Source organism: Cervus canadensis, chromosome 4 (assembly GCF_019320065.1).
Source record: "Cervus canadensis isolate Bull #8, Minnesota chromosome 4, ASM1932006v1, whole genome shotgun sequence".
NCBI classification, from domain to species: domain Eukaryota; kingdom Metazoa; phylum Chordata; class Mammalia; order Artiodactyla; family Cervidae; genus Cervus; species Cervus canadensis.
Window position 1 is genome coordinate 34,444,959 of NC_057389.1, and position 22,116 is coordinate 34,467,074.

General features: G+C 36.3%; 2 protein-coding genes across 4 annotated transcripts in view; one reads left to right on the forward strand and one right to left on the reverse strand.

Moving 5' to 3' along the window:
- The window catches only part of HMMR (hyaluronan mediated motility receptor), a 38,759-nt gene extending 24,869 nt beyond the window's left edge, over positions 1-13,890 (reverse strand). Inside the window, exons 1-8 of one of the 2 annotated variants that reach the window (XM_043464772.1) lie at positions 13,736-13,890; positions 10,596-10,694; positions 10,027-10,106; positions 7,601-7,648; positions 3,671-3,859; positions 2,532-2,618; positions 2,347-2,447; positions 108-182 (exon numbers count right to left, since the gene is read on the reverse strand). In XM_043464772.1, the coding sequence (XP_043320707.1) occupies positions 108-182; positions 2,347-2,447; positions 2,532-2,618; positions 3,671-3,859; positions 7,601-7,648; positions 10,027-10,106; positions 10,596-10,694; positions 13,736-13,781 (725 nt within the window). In that variant the 5' untranslated portion in view covers positions 13,782-13,890. Of the gene's footprint in view, positions 1-107; positions 183-2,346; positions 2,448-2,531; positions 2,619-3,670; positions 3,860-7,600; positions 7,649-10,026; positions 10,110-10,595; positions 10,695-13,735 lie in introns of both variants that reach the window. The other variant, XM_043464771.1, reaches the window with a different exon arrangement.
- A 215-nt stretch (positions 13,891-14,105) lies between these two features.
- Positions 14,106-21,913, forward strand: NUDCD2 (NudC domain containing 2). Of its 2 annotated transcripts, none has more exons than XM_043464777.1 (4): positions 14,106-14,594; positions 16,479-16,527; positions 16,822-16,898; positions 19,636-21,913. In XM_043464777.1, the coding sequence occupies exons 1-4, from the start codon at positions 14,406-14,408 to the stop codon at positions 19,717-19,719; spliced, it is 399 nt and encodes a 132-aa protein (XP_043320712.1). In that variant the 5' UTR covers positions 14,106-14,405; the 3' UTR covers positions 19,720-21,913. The 2 variants fall into 2 exon arrangements, with proteins under 2 accessions (XP_043320712.1, XP_043320711.1); XM_043464776.1 differs by having other exon boundaries at positions 14,114-14,594; positions 16,747-16,898.
- Positions 21,914-22,116: the final 203 nt, after the last annotated feature.

Below are 22,116 nucleotides of genomic sequence, written 5' to 3' on the forward strand. Positions count from 1 at the left end.
AAGAGCACATCTATTTAAGTAGAGGAAACATTAAATGAAAAGAGATGAAAATTATGTATTCATCACACTTCAATAAAACAAAGTCCAAAAACTACTCTTCATGTTACCTTATTTCTTCGATGTATTCTAAGAGTTTTTCTGTTTCAGATTTTTCATCAATCTTTTCTTTCTCTATTGAAACACTAAAAAAAAAAAATTAAAAGCATACATTAATATACACAATAATCATACTTACTCTGTACCAGAGTAAGCATCTCTGGTACAGAGTACAGCTTACTCTGTACCAGAATAATGCTTACTCTGTACCAGATACTGTTCTCTCAGGCAGGCTGACTCTAGGTTCTAAACTCCTAACCACTAATTTGTGTGACCTCTCACGTTGACAATTTATGCAAGTAGAAGGTTCAAGTTTTTTTTTTTTTAAGTGATAAAGCTTTCCAAATATATTCTGACAAAAGAATTATGATAATGATAGTTTGTATATAGTTATAGATCTGTAACACTCTGAGTGTATTAGATAACACTTTTCCTGTAGCTTTCTTAGAATTCCCACCCACCACACATATAAAATAGAATTTTGTGTGCTTTAAAGCCTTTCTTCCAGGCTGCCTTTTATTCAGTTACTTATTGAGAATGGGGCAAGGGACTTTAGTAGATATCTTATGAAAGGATGCATATGAATGGTCAATAAGCACATAAAAAGATGTTTGACATTAATAGCAACAAATTAAAAACATAGATGATATACTACTTTACATCCACTAGAGAGGCTGAAATCAAACAGGCTGACAACATCAGGTATCAGTGTGTATATGACTGTTAAGTCGATTCAGTCGTGTCTGACTCTGCAACCCTATACAGCCCACCAGGCTCCTCTGTCCATGGGATTCTCCAGGCAAGAATACTGGAGTGGGTTGCTGTGCCTGCCTCCAGGACAAATATCGGTGAGGATATGGAATGAATAGAACCATCATGCATTATGAAGTGGAAGTGTAAAATTGTATAAACACTTTGAGCTTTTTTTTTTTTCACTTTGAGCTTTTAAAAAAGCATTACATGGGGAGAAGGAAATGGCAACCCACTCCAGTATTCTTGCCTGGAAAAGTCCATGGACAGAGGAGTCTGGCGGGCTGAAGTCCATGGGATTACATGACTGAGCATGTGTGCACAAGGGTGGAGGGAAATGGGTTGGTAGCAATAAAGTGGTAGAACTAAAAAAAAAAAAAAAAAAAAAGCATTACATGGGGACTTCCCTGGTGATCCAGTGGCTAAGACTCCATGCTCCCAATAAAGAAGGCCCAAGTTCAATCCCTGGCCCAGGTTAGATCCCACAGGCCACAACTAAAGACCCTGCATGCTACAACCAAGACATGGCACAGCCAAATAAATAAATAAACAAACAACAAAACAAACAATGTAAAAAACATTATATGTACACAACACTATGACCCTGAAATTCCACTCCTAGATATTTACTCAGAGAAACAAAAACCTATGTCTACAAAAAGGCATAGATAGTAGTTTTATTGACAATAGTCAAAAATTGGAAACCCAAGTATTGATCAATAGGAGAGTAATAAACAAATGGAGGTATATTCGTATAGTGGAACACTACTCAGAAATGAAAGAAACATATAATACACACAACAATATGGATGAATCTCGACTCTGCACTTTCAACGCAAAGCTCATGGGTTTGAGACCTGGTCAGGGAACTAAGAGCCTGCAAGACGCGCAGCATGTCCAGGAAAAAAAAAAAAGCCACATATACACATGTATGCATGCATGTGATGATAAATGTCCCAAAAAAGTCAAATTATGATGCTGGAAGTCAGGAAGTGGTTGTAGGGGTGGGGGGGGCGGGAACTGTAGGGAGGAACAGGGAGCAGGAAGGAGCACGAGGGGACTTTCTGAGGGAACGACAGTGTTCTCTATCTTGTTTGGGTGGTTACATAGGAGCACACAATTGTCAAGTCACTAAAATGAATACTTACGATCTGTGCATGTTATTGTATGCAAATTACAGTTGAGTAACTAAAAGAAATCTAGGATTGTAAATTAATCATAGCTTCCTGTATTAATGCTTCTCAGTTTCGGTCTCATTAAACCGCCATAAGATTCTGTGCCTTTCCTCAACACTGATACAGAAGATGTACAAACATAATACATTCATATTTCTTTTCAGCATAAAATGTTAGGGAACGATTAGGGTTCAGCTGTTACTTAGGAAGAGAAATAGGGCAAGTGGAGGCAGGCAATGAGATGAGTATGGAGTAATAACTAGCCAAGAAAGCCAAATACAAAACTGGTTACACAATGTAACCTCTTTTTCTTTTAGTCACTCACAGTTTCCCTTCAAGTTCTACTATTTTCTCCTGAGACTCCACGAGGTTCTTCTGGGTGAGCTGCAGCTTCACCTCCATGCCTTCTTGTTTAGCCACCATGCTCTACACAACAGAAATATCTGTTTTAGGAAACCAGAACTTGTTCAGATCCCCAGTCCCAGCAAACTTACCTAAGGTATTACTCACCCTCATCTTGGTTTCTCTTTTGTTTCTCAGTTTCATCAACTCAAGGCTTAGAATTCTCAAATTCTTCTGGTTATTATCTTCAGAAAACTGAGTATAGCAAATACATAAAAAATTGAGAAATATTTTCTACTACAGTTGTGTAAAAATCACTTAAGTATTGATTATCTATTATAGGGACTACTATTTGCTTACAACATACTTTGGTAGAGAAAAGTATCCTTAACCCACAGCCGGATTACGGGCTTTATGCTATTTCTATTCTTGTCCCTCCTTTTCCTTCATGTGACTTTCTGGTCTACTTTTGAAATCAGCTTCAGTGATAATTTATCTGTATATGCTGGGAAACCTACTGTGTGGCTCTAAAACAAGATTTTTGCAGAGCTTTGCCTGTAAAAATTGATTAATTCAAGTGTGTTTGCTTAACAAAATGCATTTGCATTGTCTCATCTACTTTGAAATATGCAGGCTATAGGGTCCATCACAGGCCTAATAAATGATCATCTCCCTAAGTGAGGCTCAGGAATCTGCTGTCTTGCCCATGCTTAATTCTTATGCATCCCTACTTCCTTTCTAAGCAAAAGCCCAGCACATTACAGGCCCTGAATAATTGATTCTTATTAAGCTGAATGGTGATTTACAGCTTCCTTCCACTTCTATAAAAAGCAGGATGACCATGTTAAGTCCTTTAAGATCTATTAGTTTATTAATATTGATAAACACAATTTATCTACTGAGCACATTTAGTCCACACATTTATTCATTTTCTACTGCATTCCCAAAGAGATTTAAGACAGAGGCCTGCTAACATGCTATTATTTATTGTAGAGAAAGATCTTTAAAGATACTTCTAGATGTAAACTCTGCAACGTTATTAGTGGTCTTATTAATTGGGAGTGACTTTGAAGGAGGGTGAGAAAATGTCAGATGTTAAAAAGTAAATGATTGTTTATATCCTCTTATGTGCCAGGCACCATAATAAGCAAGATGCAATAATAATTCCTATTGGGAGTGGCTTAATATTTAAAGTACATTTATTGAAGTTAAATGACTAAACTAGGCCTAAAATTCCCAGACAGCTCTATGAGGAAAAAAACATAATTGTTTTTTATTCAATTGTAAAGATTATGAGGTTCAAATACCTTAGATTTTAGGAGCTCATTAGTCCTGGTTAATTCAAGAAGCTGTTTTTCCAGTGAAGCGTTACTTGCAGACAGAGATGTTTTTTCCCTGACGGCAGCGTTTAGCTTTGCTTCCATCTTCTCCAACTCAGCTTCCAGATCCTGGATCCTCCTGTCCTGAGCCCCACGCTCCTGCACAAGAATGCGGATCTGACGGGAACAAGGAGATGAAATGAATACCTCATGTATTCCTGCCAATACGGTACTAGAAGCTGTACTGTGCTGTGCGTGGTCACTCAGCTATGCACAACTCTCTGTGACCCCACGGACAGCAGCCCGCCAGGCTCCTCTGTCCATGGGGATTCTCCAAGCAAGAACACTACAGGGAGTCTCCACGCTTTCCTCCAGTACTAGGTGCTCATGATATTCAAAACATGAAAATTCTAGAAAAACCTCTGATTGTGATATGATGTTCTTCAATAGTCTTAGCTGTTTGAGCAATCATATTTACTTTATGACACATCTTGAAAATCTGTAAGCATTTTAAGAACAGAAAATTCAAATTGCCATAAACTTCTAGGTGTAATTATACTGTTTATTTACTTTTAAGGCATTGCTACCTATAAAAGTTCTTCTTTTCTCTAGTTCTAATCATAGGAATTCAAATTACAGCTTAAAATGCTAAATACCTTTATTTCTGGGAAAATAGAACAGGGCTTCTGGGTAGGGTGTGGTAGGCATTAGCAAGCCATCATACCTGATGACTAATCGGTAAAAACCAAAACCAAAATAAAAAACACATATTTGTCAATAGGAAATGTGGAAGCCAGAAGATAATGAAATGTTTAAAATGTATGGGAAAATCTGCCAATATAAAATTCTATCCCCAATGAAAACAGCCCTTAAATATGAAGGTGATATACAGACATTTTTCAGAGGGAAAAAACAAAAGAGAGCTGAGAATATTTGTCAACAGTAGAACTGCACAAGAAATATTAAAGGAAATTCTTCAGGCTGAAGGAAATGATCTCAGATGTTTATAAAATATGCACTTAAATATAAGGACTGATAGACTGACAATAAAGGGAATAGAAAAGGTTTACCATGTAAATATTAGATAAATGAAAGCTGGCATGGCTATGTTAATATTATACAAAGCAGACTTAAGGCAAACATTATTACTAGTAACAAAGAAATTTTATGGTTAAAAGGTGATTTCAAGAGAAGACATAATCTTAAATTTTTCATGCACAACAAAGTAATATTGTAACAAATATACAAAGTCAAAACTGACAGAATTAAAAAGATTAATCCACAGAGCTGGAAGTCTAAAAATACCTTTCTCATAACTAATAAACACCCAAAAATATCAGTACAAATAATAGATTTGAAAAAAACTATTAAATGATTTGAACTAATTGATGTATATAGACCACTACAACCAACAAGTGCATTTACATTATTTTCTAGTGCACATAAAACATTTACCACAATATACTCCATGGCTTCCCTGATAGCTCAGTTGGTAAAGAGTCCACCTGCCATTGCAGGAGACCCCAGTTTGATTCCTGAGTCAGGAAGATCCGATGGAGAAGGGATAGGCTACCCACTCCAGTATTCCTGGGTTTCCCTTGTGGCTCAGCTGGTAAAGAATCCGCCTGCAATGCGGGAGACCTAGGTTCGATCCCTGGGTTGGGAAAATCCGCTGGAGAAGGGAAAGGCTACCCACTCCAGTATTCTGGCCTAGAGAATTCCATGCACTGTAAAGTCCATGGGGTCGCAAAGAGTCAGACACTTTCACTTCACTTCAAAATAGACTTTGTGCTTGGTATAAAAGTATCAAGAAATCACAGCTATATTAAGTCACATGAAAAGCATTCTCTACTCCTACTGGCTTTGTGTTCAAACTTATCTCAGCATTCTAAGCCAATAATACTTAACTAAAAATACATCAAGCACCACTTACATATATGGCTGTGAACTAGATGCCAGGAACTGAACGAGATTTAAGATTCCCAACTGTTAATTCTTTATTCTTACATTATTGGTTTACAATCAATGTTCATAGCATAGTACTACAAAGCAGAAAAAAGAACATTTAAGACTATCTACATCACACTTTTTTCAGTTAAAGAAGTATAAAGAAGGGTTTGTAAACTCAAATGCCTACATGACCAAGTAGACAATATAAGAGAGCCAGGTGAGGACTGACAGCAAATGCGACGTCTAAAGAAGGCAACCCAGGTAGATGCAACCTATTACTTTTAGAATGGATACACAACAATGTCCTATTGTATAGCACAGGGAACTGTATCATCTCCTGGGATAAACCACAATGGAAAAGAATATTAAAAAAAAAAATGTAAAAAAAAGAACATTTATATGTGTAAAACTGAGTCACTTTACCGTACTGTAGAGATTTGTACAACATTGCTTAAGTCAATTATATGTCATTTAAAAAATATAATTAAAAAAAAGAAGGCAACCCTGCACAAGCCTAGTAGATTGCTGCCCTGGAGGGGAACACAGAAATTGTCCTGTCAGATCTTCTTATTCCGCAACAGTAGTCAGAAATCTGAGTTTGTTTTCCATGAAATTTTACTTTTAAATTAAATATTGATATTCAATTCAAATTAGTCAAACAAACAACAAATACTTGGGGGGGGGCGTTAAATAATCTACAGCAGTACTTGTAAAAAAATTCTTACTAAAAGATTAAGTAACTGATACAAATGATTAGTTCTAACTCTGGAACTGCCACTCCCTCATCAGCTATCTCCAGAGACACTTAGTTATTAGATCTCTAAGTATTTACCCCTACATCACAGGCATGTGTCCTCAATAAAATGATAGCTAATGTTATTAAAAGAGATTTAAAAACAGGATCAGAGAAACAAGGCCAGAGATTTTCAAAGTTATCTTGACATATTCCTGGCCTAAGCCAACAGTTAACTGTAATCAATGGAAAGTTTTAATATGTCTACCAGAAAGAGTTGGTCAGTAGTGGAAATGTAGAAAAAAGACTGCCAAAAAAGCAAAGCTGGCTGTGACCTGCCTGGCCCTGCTTACAGAAGTGAACAGGTTTTTTATAAATAGCTGAAGTGAAGCTGCTCTATAGCAGAGAGTTCAGCTCAGTGCTCTGTGATGATCTAGAGAGGTGGGATGGGAGGGAACCTCAAGAGGGAGGAGACATGTGTTTACATATAGCTGATTCACTGTTGTACAGAAGAAATTAACACAACATTGCAAAGCAATTATACTCATCCATACACACACACACACATATACATATACATTAAAAAAAAAAAAAGTAAGCAGGTTTTTCAGGTTAGTTTTGCTCAAAAAAGATTTCCTCTATGGTGGAAATGCACTGTTCAGTGTGGTAGCCACTCTCCACAAGTGCCTACTGAGCAGGTAAAGTGCGACTAGTGGAACTGAATTCTTAATTTTATTTAAATAGTCACATGTGGTGAATGGCTACCATATCAGGCAGTACACATGCAGTTGGTCATTTTATCCTTGAGGAAGGATATACCTTAGCGCAGAGATGCATTAAGTTAGCACAACTCCACTGCAACTCAACTAACGTTCTAGGATTTCATGCTCACCAAGCAATTCTCTAGGTAGTTATTGTTTTAACACAGAGATTAGCATATAGGAATAGTGTATGCTATGAGGAAAGGTAAATATTGATCCACATACAAACTAAAATATTGAGTTTTACTTATCAGTTTTTCATGACATAGATGATCTTATATCCCTCCCTTAGTATGCTAACTGTATACTACATTGACAATCAAGGTCTACAATGTGGCATCCAAGCCAAGGGTTGGTTACCCTGTGGGTACCAGTCTGGATGGTACATGTATTTCACTATCTGACACCTCAAACAGCAACAGAATCCTTGTCTCCTGACTCTATGTTTTTCAGTAACTTAAAAGTATTGCTCACCTCTTTTTCCAACATCTTCAAATCTTTATCATTCTTCTGAGATTCCTTCTATTTAAAAATCAAAGAACAGTGACAATCAACTTTAAGTGCCACAAATATCATAGCCAATTTTGATCTTTAGTTATCAGGAAAGATTAAGCATTCCAAAAGATTAATTTCTATTTTAAACATTTCATTAAGTCTAGTAAATATTTTGTAGGTGATTTATCTAGCCAATGAAGGAAAAGTTTCTTCAAATCTTAAAATATTTCAGGTGTGAATGTTTTTAGCCTAACAGATTAGACTTTTGCTAACAAGTTCAGTGAAAATAACAGATCTTCTTTTCTAATGTTAAATAATACATTTTGAGTATTTAATTATACTGTCTCAGAAGAAAAAAAGACTCTTAAAAAGAGATATCAACTTAAATCTAGATCCCAAATACAAAAAATAGTACAAATGCAAAGACATGAAGAAAAACTGAAATAGTACAAACTGATTCTAATCTACTCATCACCTTTATCCTCAGTAAGATGTGGTTTTTACACTTTATTTTTACATTCACCAGTCTTTGTGAGATAATGGCCAAAAACAGAATATCTATCTTATCCATCTACAGATGAAGAAAAGTCATAAACATCTTGAACAAAATGTATTTTATATATTTCTAATGTGGCAGATGGCCTGTCACATGTTTAATTTTCCACCTGATGGCATTTTCTAGGAAGATCAAGAAAACAAAATAGGCCTTCCTTGAAGGCCTATTATATAGGAGTTTTACACAAACTTGTATGTAATTTAGTTTTGGTTTGTGAATTCTATAATTAATTTAAAATTTCAGAACTGTTTCTCCAAGAAATTCAAGTCAAGAAATTTACATCAATTTCCAAGAAAAGGATCTTTATATCAGTACTGCCCATAAAGATATAATGCAAGCCGTGCATATATTTTCAAATTTTCTGATAGCCATATTCAAAAAGTAAAAATTTTAATAATACATTTCACTTTACCCAAAATATCAAAAGTATATATTTCAACATGTCATTAGTATAAAATTATTAGCAAGATATTTTATACTTTTGGTACTAAGTCGTCAAAATTTGCTGTATATTTTATACTTATATTATTGTTTAGGGGCTAAGTAGTGCCCTTAAGTAGTCTTTTGTGATTCCATGAACTGTAGCCCGCCAGGCTCCTCTGTCCATGGGATTTCTCAGGAAAGAATACTGGAGTGGGTTGCATTTCCTTCTCCAGGGGATCTTCCCGATCCAGGCATCAAATCCGTGTCTCCTGCATTGGCAGGTGGATTCTTTACCACTGAGCCACTAGGAAAGCCCATTTTAAACTGATAGTACATCTCAATTCAACTGCTAAATTTTCAATAGAAATATCTAACTATATTTATTTATTTTAAAAATATTTACTTTATTTGGCTGTGCCGAGTCTTAGTCGTGGCATGCAGGGTCTTTAGTGGTGGCTAATTTTATTATTATTTAATTTTAATTAATTGTGTAGTTAGAAACTGATACTTGATTCTGTTGATATTTCTAATATCTAACTATATTTAGACTTCACAAAACACAGAGATGAAAAAGTAGATTCACATATCCAAGTTATTCCAAAAACACTTAAGAATTACAACAAGTGAACTGAGTATCAGTTTTTAATGACACATTAATTAAAATTAATGATAAAAATCCAATTTTTCAAGTGCTGAGTAGCTACATGTGGCTTATCACTTTCATACTGGACAACCACAGGTTTTTTTTTTTTTTTAATAGAATAAGAGATTTAGGTAACTGCTAAATGAATGAACAAGAATAAGCTTAACTTAGAGCTTTGATTTTCTAACCAAAGAGCTTGGGAACTCTTTCCCAACTCTGAATCTTTTTCACATTAAAACATCAAGTTGTACAACTCCTTAAGAAAGTACAACTTGCTTTATGAACTAACGGAAACAGTAATAGTACACTCCTGCACAAGTCCTAACATAAAGATATTAAGGATTAATCTTCTGCCACTCCGTGACAGTTTCTGAGTGGCAAACCCCTTGTAGACATTAGAATGGTTTTTTCTTTTCCTTCATCAATATTTACCCTTCCCTTACTTTGTAAAGTCAAATGATGATAACTCAAAAAAATCAAAGCATTACATAATTTTTAAGGGTTCACTGGTATTATAAAGCTTATCTATCTATAGAAATGACTGAGAAGTGGAGACCACTTTGTAATTCTGAACTAAGGATACATTTAAACACAGTATATTTGGTAATGACATAGGCTGATAGGTAAAACTTACTAGAGTTCCAATGATAATGTTTTACTTATTTACAGACTTTTTGATTACCTTAATTTACAAACTGAACTCATTCTAGTCAAATTCAATACCTTTCAGAAATGTTTTTAGGATACAGTTGATAAACCAGCTAGACTATAAGGTCACCTCACCTTTAATCCTGAAGTCTTGACTTTTCTTGCTGAAACAGGCAAGGTAGTATCTTTGTCAACGTTAAGATTTTGCTGTGATTCTGCTGTAAAATGAATTGTACAGATCATGTTTGGTGCTTACACGTTTGAAGCACAGACAAAATACCCATTCCCAAATTCCCTATAGCAACTATTAGTGAAGCAATATAAAATTATTCTTTTCTTGATTGTACATTTTCAAGTAATTAGTTGCACAAATGCCACACTTCTTTACATATTTTAACACTTTCTTGATTTTCCTAATATTTCCTCTAATATTCTCCAAGATAGGATTAATGTAATCACCAAAAGGAAAACTACATGTCTGTGTGAATGTCTTACTTAACTTTTCTGGTTATATGACAGTGTAATGATGAAAGTGTTATTCAGAAGTTGACCCTTTTGTAAATCTATCAATTAAAAAAACTTAAATATAGTTGTAGCTTCACAATTTTAGAAATGTTATAACATCTTTAAATTTAAATAATGTTATCCTTAACTTCAAAATTTACAAGATCATATAACCATTATTCTATTTTGGGATCCATTACCTTTTTGCTTTTTAAATCTTTGTGACTTCTGAAAGGATACTGGTCCTTTCAATACTTCTGAAGTTTTAACATCATAAGCACCTGGGGATGGTGCACATCCTAGAAGAAAAATAAAACATTAAAATCTCATTTGATGTGACTTAACATGTTAACATGTTTTACAAACATCATATGATATCATTTATATGTGGAATCTAAAAATTAATACAAATGAATCCATATGCAAAGCAGAAACAGATTCACAGACATAAAAAAAAAAAACATGATTACAAAAGGGTAGGAGGGAGAGGGATAAATTATAAGTATGGGACTAATACATACAAACCACTAGACATACAACAGATAAACAACAAGGATTTACTGTACAGCACAGGGAATTATATTCACTATCTTATAATAACCTATAATAGAAAATAATCCAGAAAAAAAATAATTGAGTCACTTTTCTGTACACATAAAACTAACACAATATTGTAAATCAACTATACTTCAATTTAAAAAAGTAATAGTAAAGTAACATAAATGTAAAAATACCATTAATAAATTTCTTCTTTTCTAATTAGAAAAATGACATAAACTTAACATATTCACAAAACAGAAACAGATTTCAAAAACAAACATGTACCAAAGGGGAAACGTGGAAAGGAGGGATAAATTAGAAGTTTGGGATTAACATACACATACTACTATATGTAAAACAGATACCCAACAAAGACCTACTATATAGCACAGGAAACTCTACTCAATATTCTGTAATAATCTATGTAGGAAAAGAATCTGAAAACCTATGAATGTATGTATAATTGAATCTCTATGCTGTACACCAGAGACTAACACAACATTGTAAATCAATTATACTCATACATTTTTTAAAAAATGCTTTGTTTTAAATGTAAAATTAGCACATCTGATATTATAAAGTAGGCCTGTCTGTGAAGAACAGTATCGTAATCTTCCCAAATGATCTTTATTTCAGCTGGGTCAAGGGAACACAGACAACTTAGCAAAACAACAAAGACAATCTTGGGATGGGCATGTCCAGTCTTGAAATGAATATGTCAGAACAAGCAACACAGCTATTAGTAAGAACTGAATTAAGAAATAAAATACTTGGAATCAAATCTACTCAAAGAGAGTCACTGAGATTTTAGAAATGATGCTACTAAAAATGTCTAGCCCTGAAGATTTAGCTTGGAATAAAGATTTAGTGATGATCCATCTGTGTCTAATATCAATACATCAGAAAATCTATAAAGCCATGTTACCCAAGGTACAAACTACATGAGACTGTATTTCTATGTTCCAGCAATTTATGCTGTATAACCTCATGTAACTAGAGTCTCAAATCAAAGGAATTTCCATGTACTTATGCAAAGCTGACTTGAGATCTGGCTCAATTACTTTAGATCTCAGTCTGGATGTCACCTCTTACATTTTCTCCAAATGCCCACATCAAGCTAGAACTCTCCATTCCATAGCAGCTTGCATGTACTATTCCTATCACAGAACTTCTCGCAGTTTTGTAATGGCCTATACTAATGTACTTATCCATCTCCCACCTTAGACAAAACTGCTTGAAGTTAGGGACAGTCTCAATCACGTCCCTACCCTCAGTATTTAGGTCAGGGTAGAGTTTGGTAGTGTGGCAGAAAAAACAGAAAGTCACTGGGGATGTAGGATTGGGAAAAGAGTTTCGTATAATAATCAGCTAGATTAGGGTTCAAATCCAGATTTGTCTGCCAATCAATAGACAATAGTATGGGCCAGGTACTTTATAGTCAAAGGGAGAAGATGATGGATAGGAACATCATACTCTCTCCTTTTCCAGTCTAACTTTAAGACCCTTGGAAAGCTATTTTTATTTGAGACTGTTCTTCATTCATGAAACAGGGATAAAAAAATAGTATCTACCTCACACTTTGGTTGTTTGGATTACTGCAGTAACATAAGAAATCACTACAGTGCCTCATACACACACTAAGCATCAAATAAATGATCACTTATTATTAATAAAGCTGTAAGCCTGAAGTTTTATGTAATTGTCAAAACCAGTTCAATCTATTACAGAATAAACAAACCTCCCAAAAGGACACAATGACAGAACTTAGAGTAGTTCTTTGAATGTCTGAGAAATTATATGGTCCTTGAGTCTTTAGTTAAAAAATAAGCTTGTGTTGATCCAATTCTTCACTGGCCTTCCTTTGTGAGCAGAGTGATGCTCATTTCAGTTTGTATGTTAGCTGACAGAAATTAAGATGTAATGAAAGACTTAAAAAGTATACATTATAATGGATAAATCACGAGCTGTGATGTTAAGCCCTGTCACTTGCAGGCTGCTCAGTAGTTAGAACCCCCTTAGTTTCCTCATCTGTAAAATGAAAACAATTCTTCTTGCCTCACCTGGCTGTTGGAAAGAATAAACCAGACCCAGTAGGGAAGACCTTAGCACAGTCCCTGAATACAGTTAGCATCCCTAACTGCTCAGGAACACAGGATGGATTCATGCAGGCCTGGTTTCAGGCCCCTGTTCTGCCAGTTTGGTTGTATAACAGTGAGCAAATATAAGTCTCCATTCTTTTATGGATAAAATAATGAATATTACGGATTTGGGGGAATTGCTCCCTTTACTTCATCTATAATGTTTTCAGTAAGTGCTACTGCCATAATTTTATACCTATAAACTGCCTTTACCAATCTTTCTTCTTTTATGCCTGAATGGGACATTCAAAAGAAATTCACAAGTCCACACCAAAAGCAACAGTAAAATATATGTATGTGTATATACACACACATACATACAAGTGAGGACTACGGACTTGATCAACAGCTACCAATGCTTCCTAATTCCTATCCCCTTCCCTTGGCTTTAGCTTCTCCACAGCACTAATTGTATATTGGCTGCATTCTCCAACTAAATTAAACTCCACCGAGCAGAGACTTTGCTTCGCTCACTGTTATATGCTCAACCTGAATAGTGCTTGGCAAGGAGTAAAAGCTTAGCATGTGTTTCAGGAAAATGGATCAATTTAATGAGCCCCATCCCAGCCGTAAAAATCGCCTCTTATTTGATGAAGGGAACCCAAGAAGGACAAGGGGCGTGAGAGCATATCCTGTCCCCCAGCACTTTTCCCCGTACGCACCAGAAGGGTCATTGAATCGTTTCAGGGGCGCCTTAGGGAAGGACATGCTGACGACCAGCTCCACAAAACCGAAGGTCTCTACTGGTCTGCGGCTACTATACTGCGGGTTGTTTAGGCCTGTTGGCTTCAAATTCAAATCGCCCCGCTTAACCCCCGCCCACCGACGTCAGCCAATCGGAACGCCAAAGGCCAAAGAGCATGCTCCTCGGCTCTCGCTGCGTTCAATTACGTGACTTGTTTAGGTCACCATCCAATAGGAGGCTACTACTGTCCGCTCTTTCCTCACTGGCCCAATCAGTACTGGCGTTACTCAATTGTAACTACGCACTAGCCGCGTTTGCGCAAGCGCAGTTAGCACTAGAGAGTTTTCCGTCGCTTTTGACGTCATATTGGTGGCAGTGTAGTGAATTCTAACTTCTCTGGGTCCACCCCTCTTCCATCGTTCCTTGGATGCGAACTTTTCTGGATTTCAGTTCCTTAAACCTGGGTCCTGCCAGCGTCCTCAATGGCCAACTGAAAGGGAAACGCGCAGATAAGCAGAGACCGCAGGTTACATTTCTGCGCATGTGCAGTGACCGGAGCGGAGACAGCCGGGGTGTGGCCGGAGGCGGGGATTCCGGGCGTGAACTCCGCTTGCTCGGTGCCACCGCGGCCGGGAGGCGACTGGAGTATGTCAGCCCCGTTTGAGGAGCGCAGTGGGGTGGTTCCGTGCGGAACGCCGTGGGGCCAGTGGTACCAGACCTTGGAGGAGGTGTTCATTGAAGTTCAGGTGCCGCCAGGCACTCGCGCCCAGGATATCCAGTGCGGCCTGCAGAGCCGGCATGTGGCGCTGGCCGTGGGTGGCCGCGAGATCCTCAAGGTAGCGGCTAGGTCGGGGCTTGTGCTCAGTTTCTTCCCGGCCTCCCCAAATTCCCGAGTCCTCAAGTTCATGGTTTCCGTGGAAAGATTGCTGGAAGGCCCTTGGGCCTCTCTGGCTGGCCGAAGGATGAATAAGACTGCCCTGATTTTGGTCTGGTCGGAGCCCCTGACCTCAGGGCCGTTCGTTGTTTGAGGTTGGAATGAGTAGCCCGTTTACCTTGCTTTGTTTGCAAGCCAGATGAAACTCCTCTGCGGGTCTTCACTGAGAACTGCCTAACTAGATCGTTGAAGGAAAACAAATATTTTTGATATCTGTACCTCCAGGCACTGATCTTGGTGCTGGGAGGACCGCGGTGAACGAGCCAGATTCTGTATCCTTACTCAGGGAGGCATAATTAAATCAATAAATATATAGGAGGTTATAGGAAATGAAAAACGAAAATAAAGATGTTGGGTTGAGGATTCGGAGGTGATGTCCGTTGATTTATTTTCTCATCTAAAATTGGAAAAATTCTGTAAGTTTGTGGAGTGTTTAAGCCGGTGGTCAAGAAGTTGTGAAGAAAGTAATGGATATCCCTTTTATTCTCATCAGTACCCTTTGGGTCTGGGACCCCTTTCTTGTTAAAATTTGTAGTTAAATTCAATTAACTTGAAGTTAGAATTCTTTCTCAGATTAGAAGCCCAAGATATTTGATGGCAGTGTTGTGTAATGGTGAAAGGAGACTGCTTGGGAGTATACCTGGCTTTGCCGTTTTCCCAGTTTTGTAACCTTGGGCAAGAGATTATTCATTGTCTAAGCCTTCATCCCCAAAGTGGGATAATTATAGTACCTTTCTCGTAGGATTGTTTTAAACGTAGCATGGTATCTATGAATGAAGAGCTTGGAGTAGGTAGTAACTAATATGTAATAAGCTTACACTACATGTTGCTGTTATTATCTTAATATGAAAGTGTTTTGTGTGTCTCAAAATAGGAAGATTTATGTGAAAGACACTGATTTATGTCAGCTTGGCTCTTGATGACCTTTCTGAATAGTTGTGCTATTCATAATTTACTGAATGGTGATTTCAAATTACATTTCAAATTTACTTTAATAATTGCAGTAACCTAGGGAATTTGGCAAAAACTCTGTCTCTAGGATTTTAGGTACATTTATACAAGTAGTATTCACTCCCCAATCTCCCCCTTATTGACATATGAAAAGACTGTTTTCTTTTTTTAATGTCACATGTTAATTTCATTTCCTAAAGCTAAAATTTGGTAAGTAGCAACAAATCAAATTGGATTTGAGCAGGTGCAATCCCTTTTAAACTTACATTTTATTTAGTTCTTTCTTAAAACAAGAGTTTCTGAAAAATCAGTTACAACTCATCTGACATCACACGTATATACGGATGTGTGTGCTTTAATTTTTTTTTCTTTTAATGCTAAATTGCCTTACAAAGAGATTGAACGGTTTTTTTTTAAGTTTATATTAAGATATCATTTTTCCTTAATATCTGCAGGAGAGCTCTTTTTGTAGTTTATTATAATTGGTAAAGTTACCACACTTCAGATGTTAACATCACATTTGACCAATCAGTAGTATTTCTTCATCTTCTGAAAATTAAGGAACCCTGATCTTTTTGTAGAGCGCTCTGTGTTCTTTACTGTAGTATATAGTCCATAGTGTAAACTAGGTTCTGTTTCACTTGCTAGGCAGGAACTTAGGGTTGGCCACCTAGCAATGTGTTAAAATGGTAGAAAATTTGTTGTCCCTACTCTAAACAAATTAAGTAATTATATGTAGATTAGATAGGAAATAAGGGAAGTCTTAAACCATGAAAACTTTATGAAAATTAATGGAATTTTTTTATTTTTAGTACCTCATATGTTTATTTTTCAGGGCAAACTCTTTGACTCTACAATAGCGGATGAAGGGACATGGACTCTGGGTAAGGGTAATCTATTACGTTTCTTAGAATCTCTTTAAAAGTTAATTTTGTCTTGGAAATTAGTATGTTTCCCCCTGCTGTAGATTTGCAACTTTGTAAGCTATAGTAAAAGGAATGTATTGAAAACCATTGTATGTCAACATTTCCTAATTAGGTTTCTGAAAATATAAATTAATGATGAACTTTGATTTCTTTGTGATTTTTTTTTTTTTTGTTTAGAGGATAGAAAAATGGTCCGTATTGTTCTTACAAAGACAAAGAGAGATGCAGCAAATTGTTGGACTTCTCTTCTAGAATCTGATTATGCAGCTGACCCTTGGGTGCAAGACCAAATGCAGAGAAAACTTACATTAGAGAGATTCCAGAAAGAAGTAAGTCAGATCGATTGATGAATATGTGTGGTTAAACATCTTAAACTCATGGAATGATTATTACTTGAAATCAAAACTCAAACGTCATTTTAAAAAATTGCTAACATTTTTCAGACAAATTTTTTCAGTTTAATGGTTAGAAAGCTGACTGGCCTTTCTATGTAGGGATTTAACCTTCACCATCCCACCCCTGCTGCCCCAGAGGAATTTATCTGCATCACCTTTATTTAGTTTGCATCAGTAGTTTATGAATAAACTGATAAAAATTCTCTCAGTACACATATCATGTAAAAAAGTGAAAGGCCCTTTAGTATCTCCCATTCTGTATCTCTGTCTCATTCTCATCTCAATACATTGAATTTATTGTTTTGTTTTTTTAACATAAGTGGAGGATCACATAGTATGTATCGTCATGTTGCTTTTTCATTTAATAATGTCTTAGGTCTCTTTCCCTACTAGTACATGTGGATAAAATTTGTTCCTTTTAATTGCTTTAGAGTGTTTCCTAGCTTGAGTGTATTGTTTTTACTTAGCTGTTCCTCTTTGATGAGATTTAGATTTCTCTGTGTCTATTTCAAACAAAGTTTGTGCTTTCACCTCTGAAAATACTCAGATTTTCCTTTAAGATAGCTATCTAGAAGAATTATTGGATCAAAGCACTGTTAAAGTTTTGATAGATAATTTCTATATAAATGATGATGATTCCCAAATGTATGTCTCTAGCCTAAACTTTTTACACAATGTTGGAACTGCGTATCCAGCTGTTTAAGTAACATCTTGGCTGTTTAATAGACACATCCAACTCAGCACATCCAAGTGAACTCCCTAATTTCCCTCCCACATTTGTTATACCTCTGGCCTTCTCATCTCACCTGATGGAAACTGGTTGTTCAGATGGAAGAAATGGGAAATCATCCTCCATTCCTCTCTTTCTGTCACACCCTGCTTGTCAGGAAACCTTACTGTCACGGCCTTCTAGATATGTTTAGAATTTGAGTACTCATCACCACCATTCTACTACCACTCACCTGGACCACCACTAAAGTCTTGCTTAGGTTAGTCTAATGACCTTCCCCCGATCCTGCTTTTTTTTAGCTTGAACTGGGTCTTCATTGCTGCACACGAGCTTTCTTTAGTTTCAGAAAGCAGGGGCTACTCTCTAGTTGCGATGCTCTAGCTTCTCATTGCGGTGGCTTCTCTTGTTGCAGAGCGCAGGCTCTAGATGCACGGGCTTCAGTTGTTGCAGCACAAGACCTCATTAGTTGTGACTCGAAGGCCCTAGAGTGTGTAGGCTTCAGTAGTTGTGGCCCATGGGCTCAATAGCTGCGGCTTCCTGGCTCTAGAACATGGCCTCAACTGCTTCTTGGCATGTGGAATCTTCCCAGACCAGGGATTGAACTTGTGAACCCTGCATTGGCAGGCAGATTTTTATCCATTGTACCACCAGGAAAGTGCTCCTTAATGACCTTTTAATTGTTCTTTTTACTTCTACCCTTGCCAAGCTTCAGTCTTCTGAAAATAGCAACTAGAGCAGTCCTTTTAAAATGCAAATCAGACAGTATTACTTCTCAGAACTCTCACTCAAGTGAAAAACAAAGTCCTTTACAAGGCCCAGACTGATCTGGTCCTCCATGACGTCTCTGATCTCCTGTCTTATTGCTGCCCCCTCATTCATTCTGCTCTAGCCATGCTGGCATTTTTGCCTTTTATCAAACATGCCTGACCATTCCTTTTCTGTCCTTTTGACTGCAGTGCTCTTCTTCCAAAGTTTACCTGATTTCTTCACTGTTTTCCAGTAATTTCTCAATGAAGCATACTTTGATGATCCTATTTAAATATTCTAATTTCCTCATTTTCCTTACTTTACCCTACGTCTTTTTTTCTTTTCTATAACTTACCGACTCTCAATACACTGCATCATGGGGCTGACAAACTATAGCCAGCAGTCAAATCCAGCCCATTGCCTGCTTTTGAAGGAATGTTTTACCTGAACACAGCTGTGCTCATTTGTTTGTGTAGTGTCTTTTATATAGCAGCAGAATTAAGTCTTGGCCATGACCAAGACTATATGGCCGTCTATGCTTAAAGTATTGATAATTTACTACTTGGCTCTTTACAAAAAAGTGGGCTGGCCCCTGCACCAGGTAGCTTAGGGTTTATTATTTGTCCTCCTGTTACAATATCCACCAGAACAGGGATCTTTGCCTATTTCGTTCACTCTTAAATTCTGCATGCCTTTCATGGTGTCTTCTATACAGTAGCAACTTAATATATGTTTGTTGAATAAATGAAATGCCTCTAAAATGACTGAAGCCAGAGGTAGTACTTACTCTTTAAGACTGTTATAAGAATTGAATATTTTAATGTATATATATATATACACACCTCTTAGAACCCTGCCTGGCCTATAGTAAGCTCTCAAAAAATGCTAATTATTAAAATCTTTACACACTGATGGTAAAGAATGTTTGCCCATACACTTGTGAACATTATAACATGCATACCAATCTTCTAAATGTTTGTAAATATGAAAATTGAAAAAAATATCTCATAGTTTTAGGTTCCATTTTGGCGATTACAGTGAGATTTGATATCTTTTCATGTTTATTGGCCATTTGTTAATATATTTTGTTTTTTGTCAGTTGCCAGTTTATATCTTTTTACCATTATCTTTTTGGCTTATTTATATTTTTCCTTTTAATTTTATCTGAATTTTCTTTTTTTTCATGTCTTTTAGAATCCTGGTTTTGACTTCAGTGGAGCAGAAATCTCAGGAAACTACACTAAAGGTGGACCAGATTTCTCGAATCTTGAGAAATAACTGTGATCTTCTTGCTGCATTTTGTGGATCCTAGCAGATATTGCCAACTTAATCAGATAACAGATTATGTGGTGGAAGAAAAATGTGGATGCCTAGTTAACAAATTGCAAAATACATTTAAATATGGTTCTAAAAATTGCATTCAAATATGATTTACATAGGAAACATCTTAAATACTGTGGGAACTATTCTATTGATACATGGTAACTTTTCTTTTGGACTTGTTTTTGCTCAGCATGACATTTTATATGCTGCACTTTACTAATTTCATATTTAGCCTGTATTTTTAATACAAAAAGTTTTAGGGTATAGATCATGTAAAATGACAGGGTGCCTTCAGGGAAAATTAAGTTTTTCTTTCAATAACTGTGATGCAGGAATAATGTTCAATAAATTTTTCTAAATAGGAATTGTGTAACCCTTTGTCTAAGTGTACCAGTTCACACAAGAAAATTGTATTACTGAAAAAAATTTTCAGAAAGGAAAAAATACTTCATGAATATATTCTGAGTAAGTTAATTTTAAGAGTTACTGAAGATTTCTGAATTAGTATATTATTCTTTAAGAGATAGCCTTTATGTCAAGAAATTGAAAAGTCACTAAAAACATATCAATAAGAATAGACTAATGCAAAAGAGAAACACTGAAGCAAATTTGGTTATTGGTGAATCCTTTGTTAGTGATAAGAAACACACTCAATGAGTATAACTCAGTGACATCATTTTGATCTTCATTGATCCAGGCATATAGGTAAGAATTGTCTTGAAATTTTCTTTCATCCTTTTTATATCCTTCTAATTTTAAGTATTTTGAATAGTCTCAAATGTATAGAGAAGTTACAAGTAAAGCACACGGAATTGTTTTCTTCCTGATTCCTCAGGTTTGTGTGTAAGTTGATAACATGATGCCCCATCACCTCTGAGTACTTTAGTGTGTATTTCCTTCAAAGGACACGCTCCTACATAGCTTCAAATACAACCATTAAAATCAGGAAATTAGCACTGACACATTATGACCACCTAATTCTGGACGTTTATTCTATTCAAGTTTGCTTATTGTAGCAGTAATGTTCTTTGTAGCAAAAGGATCCAGTCAGAATCACGCCTTGCTTTTATTTTTTTGGTTGTACTGCACCACTTGTGGGATCTTAGTTCCCTGACTAGGGATTGAACCCAGGCTCCCAGCAGTGAAAGTAATGAATCCTAACCACTGGACTGCCAGGGAATTCCCGATTCCCCGCCTTTTGCTATCATGGGTCTTTAGTATGCTTCAGACTGGAAAAAGTCTTCATATTAACGTTGACTTTTATAGCCATGACACTTTCGAAGATCATAGGCTAGTTTTGTACAACATCTATTATGGTGTGTTTTGTCTGATATTTCTACACGATGAGAATCAGGTTATGAATCTTTGACAGACCGTTGCAGAAGTGATACTGTGTTCTTACTGCATCCTATCACAAGTTACTGGTTACAGTTCGCCCTTTTTCTGATAGTGTTTACTGTTGGCCTGCCATATTGGTGGTTTTCAGATTCTCAGATTCAATCAACCAAGGATAGAAAATAGAAAAAAAGAAAAAAGATGTGCAGAAGCTTCCAAATAGCAAAACTTGAATTTGCCTTGCAACAGGAAACTAGTTACATAGCATTTATGTTGTGTTTACAACTATTTACCTAGTATTTACATTGTATTTTATTAGGTATTATAACGAGGTGATTTACAGTATCGGGGAGGATGTGGGTAGATTATATGCAGGTAATATGCAAACATTATGTCATATTGAGCATCTGTGGATTTTGATGTCTGAGGGCATTGCTGGCACTAATAACTGTGGAAGCTGAGGGACAGCTGTACTTAGATCATTGATGAAGTGGTTTCTGTCCATCTTCTCACTGCAAAGCCATTCTTTCATGCTTGTGACTAAATGTTGTGTGATGTAGTTTCCAAGTACTACCTTGTTTCTCATCAAGCTTTCAATTTATGTCATATAATACACACTCATTATTTCCACTTTGTTCATTGGGCAAAAATCTATTATTCGCATTACTTTGACCCTCAAGATTTTTCTAGATTTGGCCAGTGGAAATTCCTTGTAGATGGCTTTTATGTCCTTTTTTTTTTTTTTTTAAGTCATAAAACCAATTTAATTGAAGCTATAAAAAGAGGCAATACACTTGATAAAATAATTAGGAAAGAACATTTAGCACATTTTAAAAGATTTAAAACAGGAGAACACTTTACAAAAAGTTGACATGTTCCCATTATTATTTGAGCAATTTCTGGTTCTCTGGCATAAGATATTCCAGGCTGCTTGTGCTTTCCCTACCCTTGGCAAAGAATCAGCCATTTTTCCGAGGAGTCCTGGTTCTCTAGTGAAGAATGGTGTTTAGAAACCAG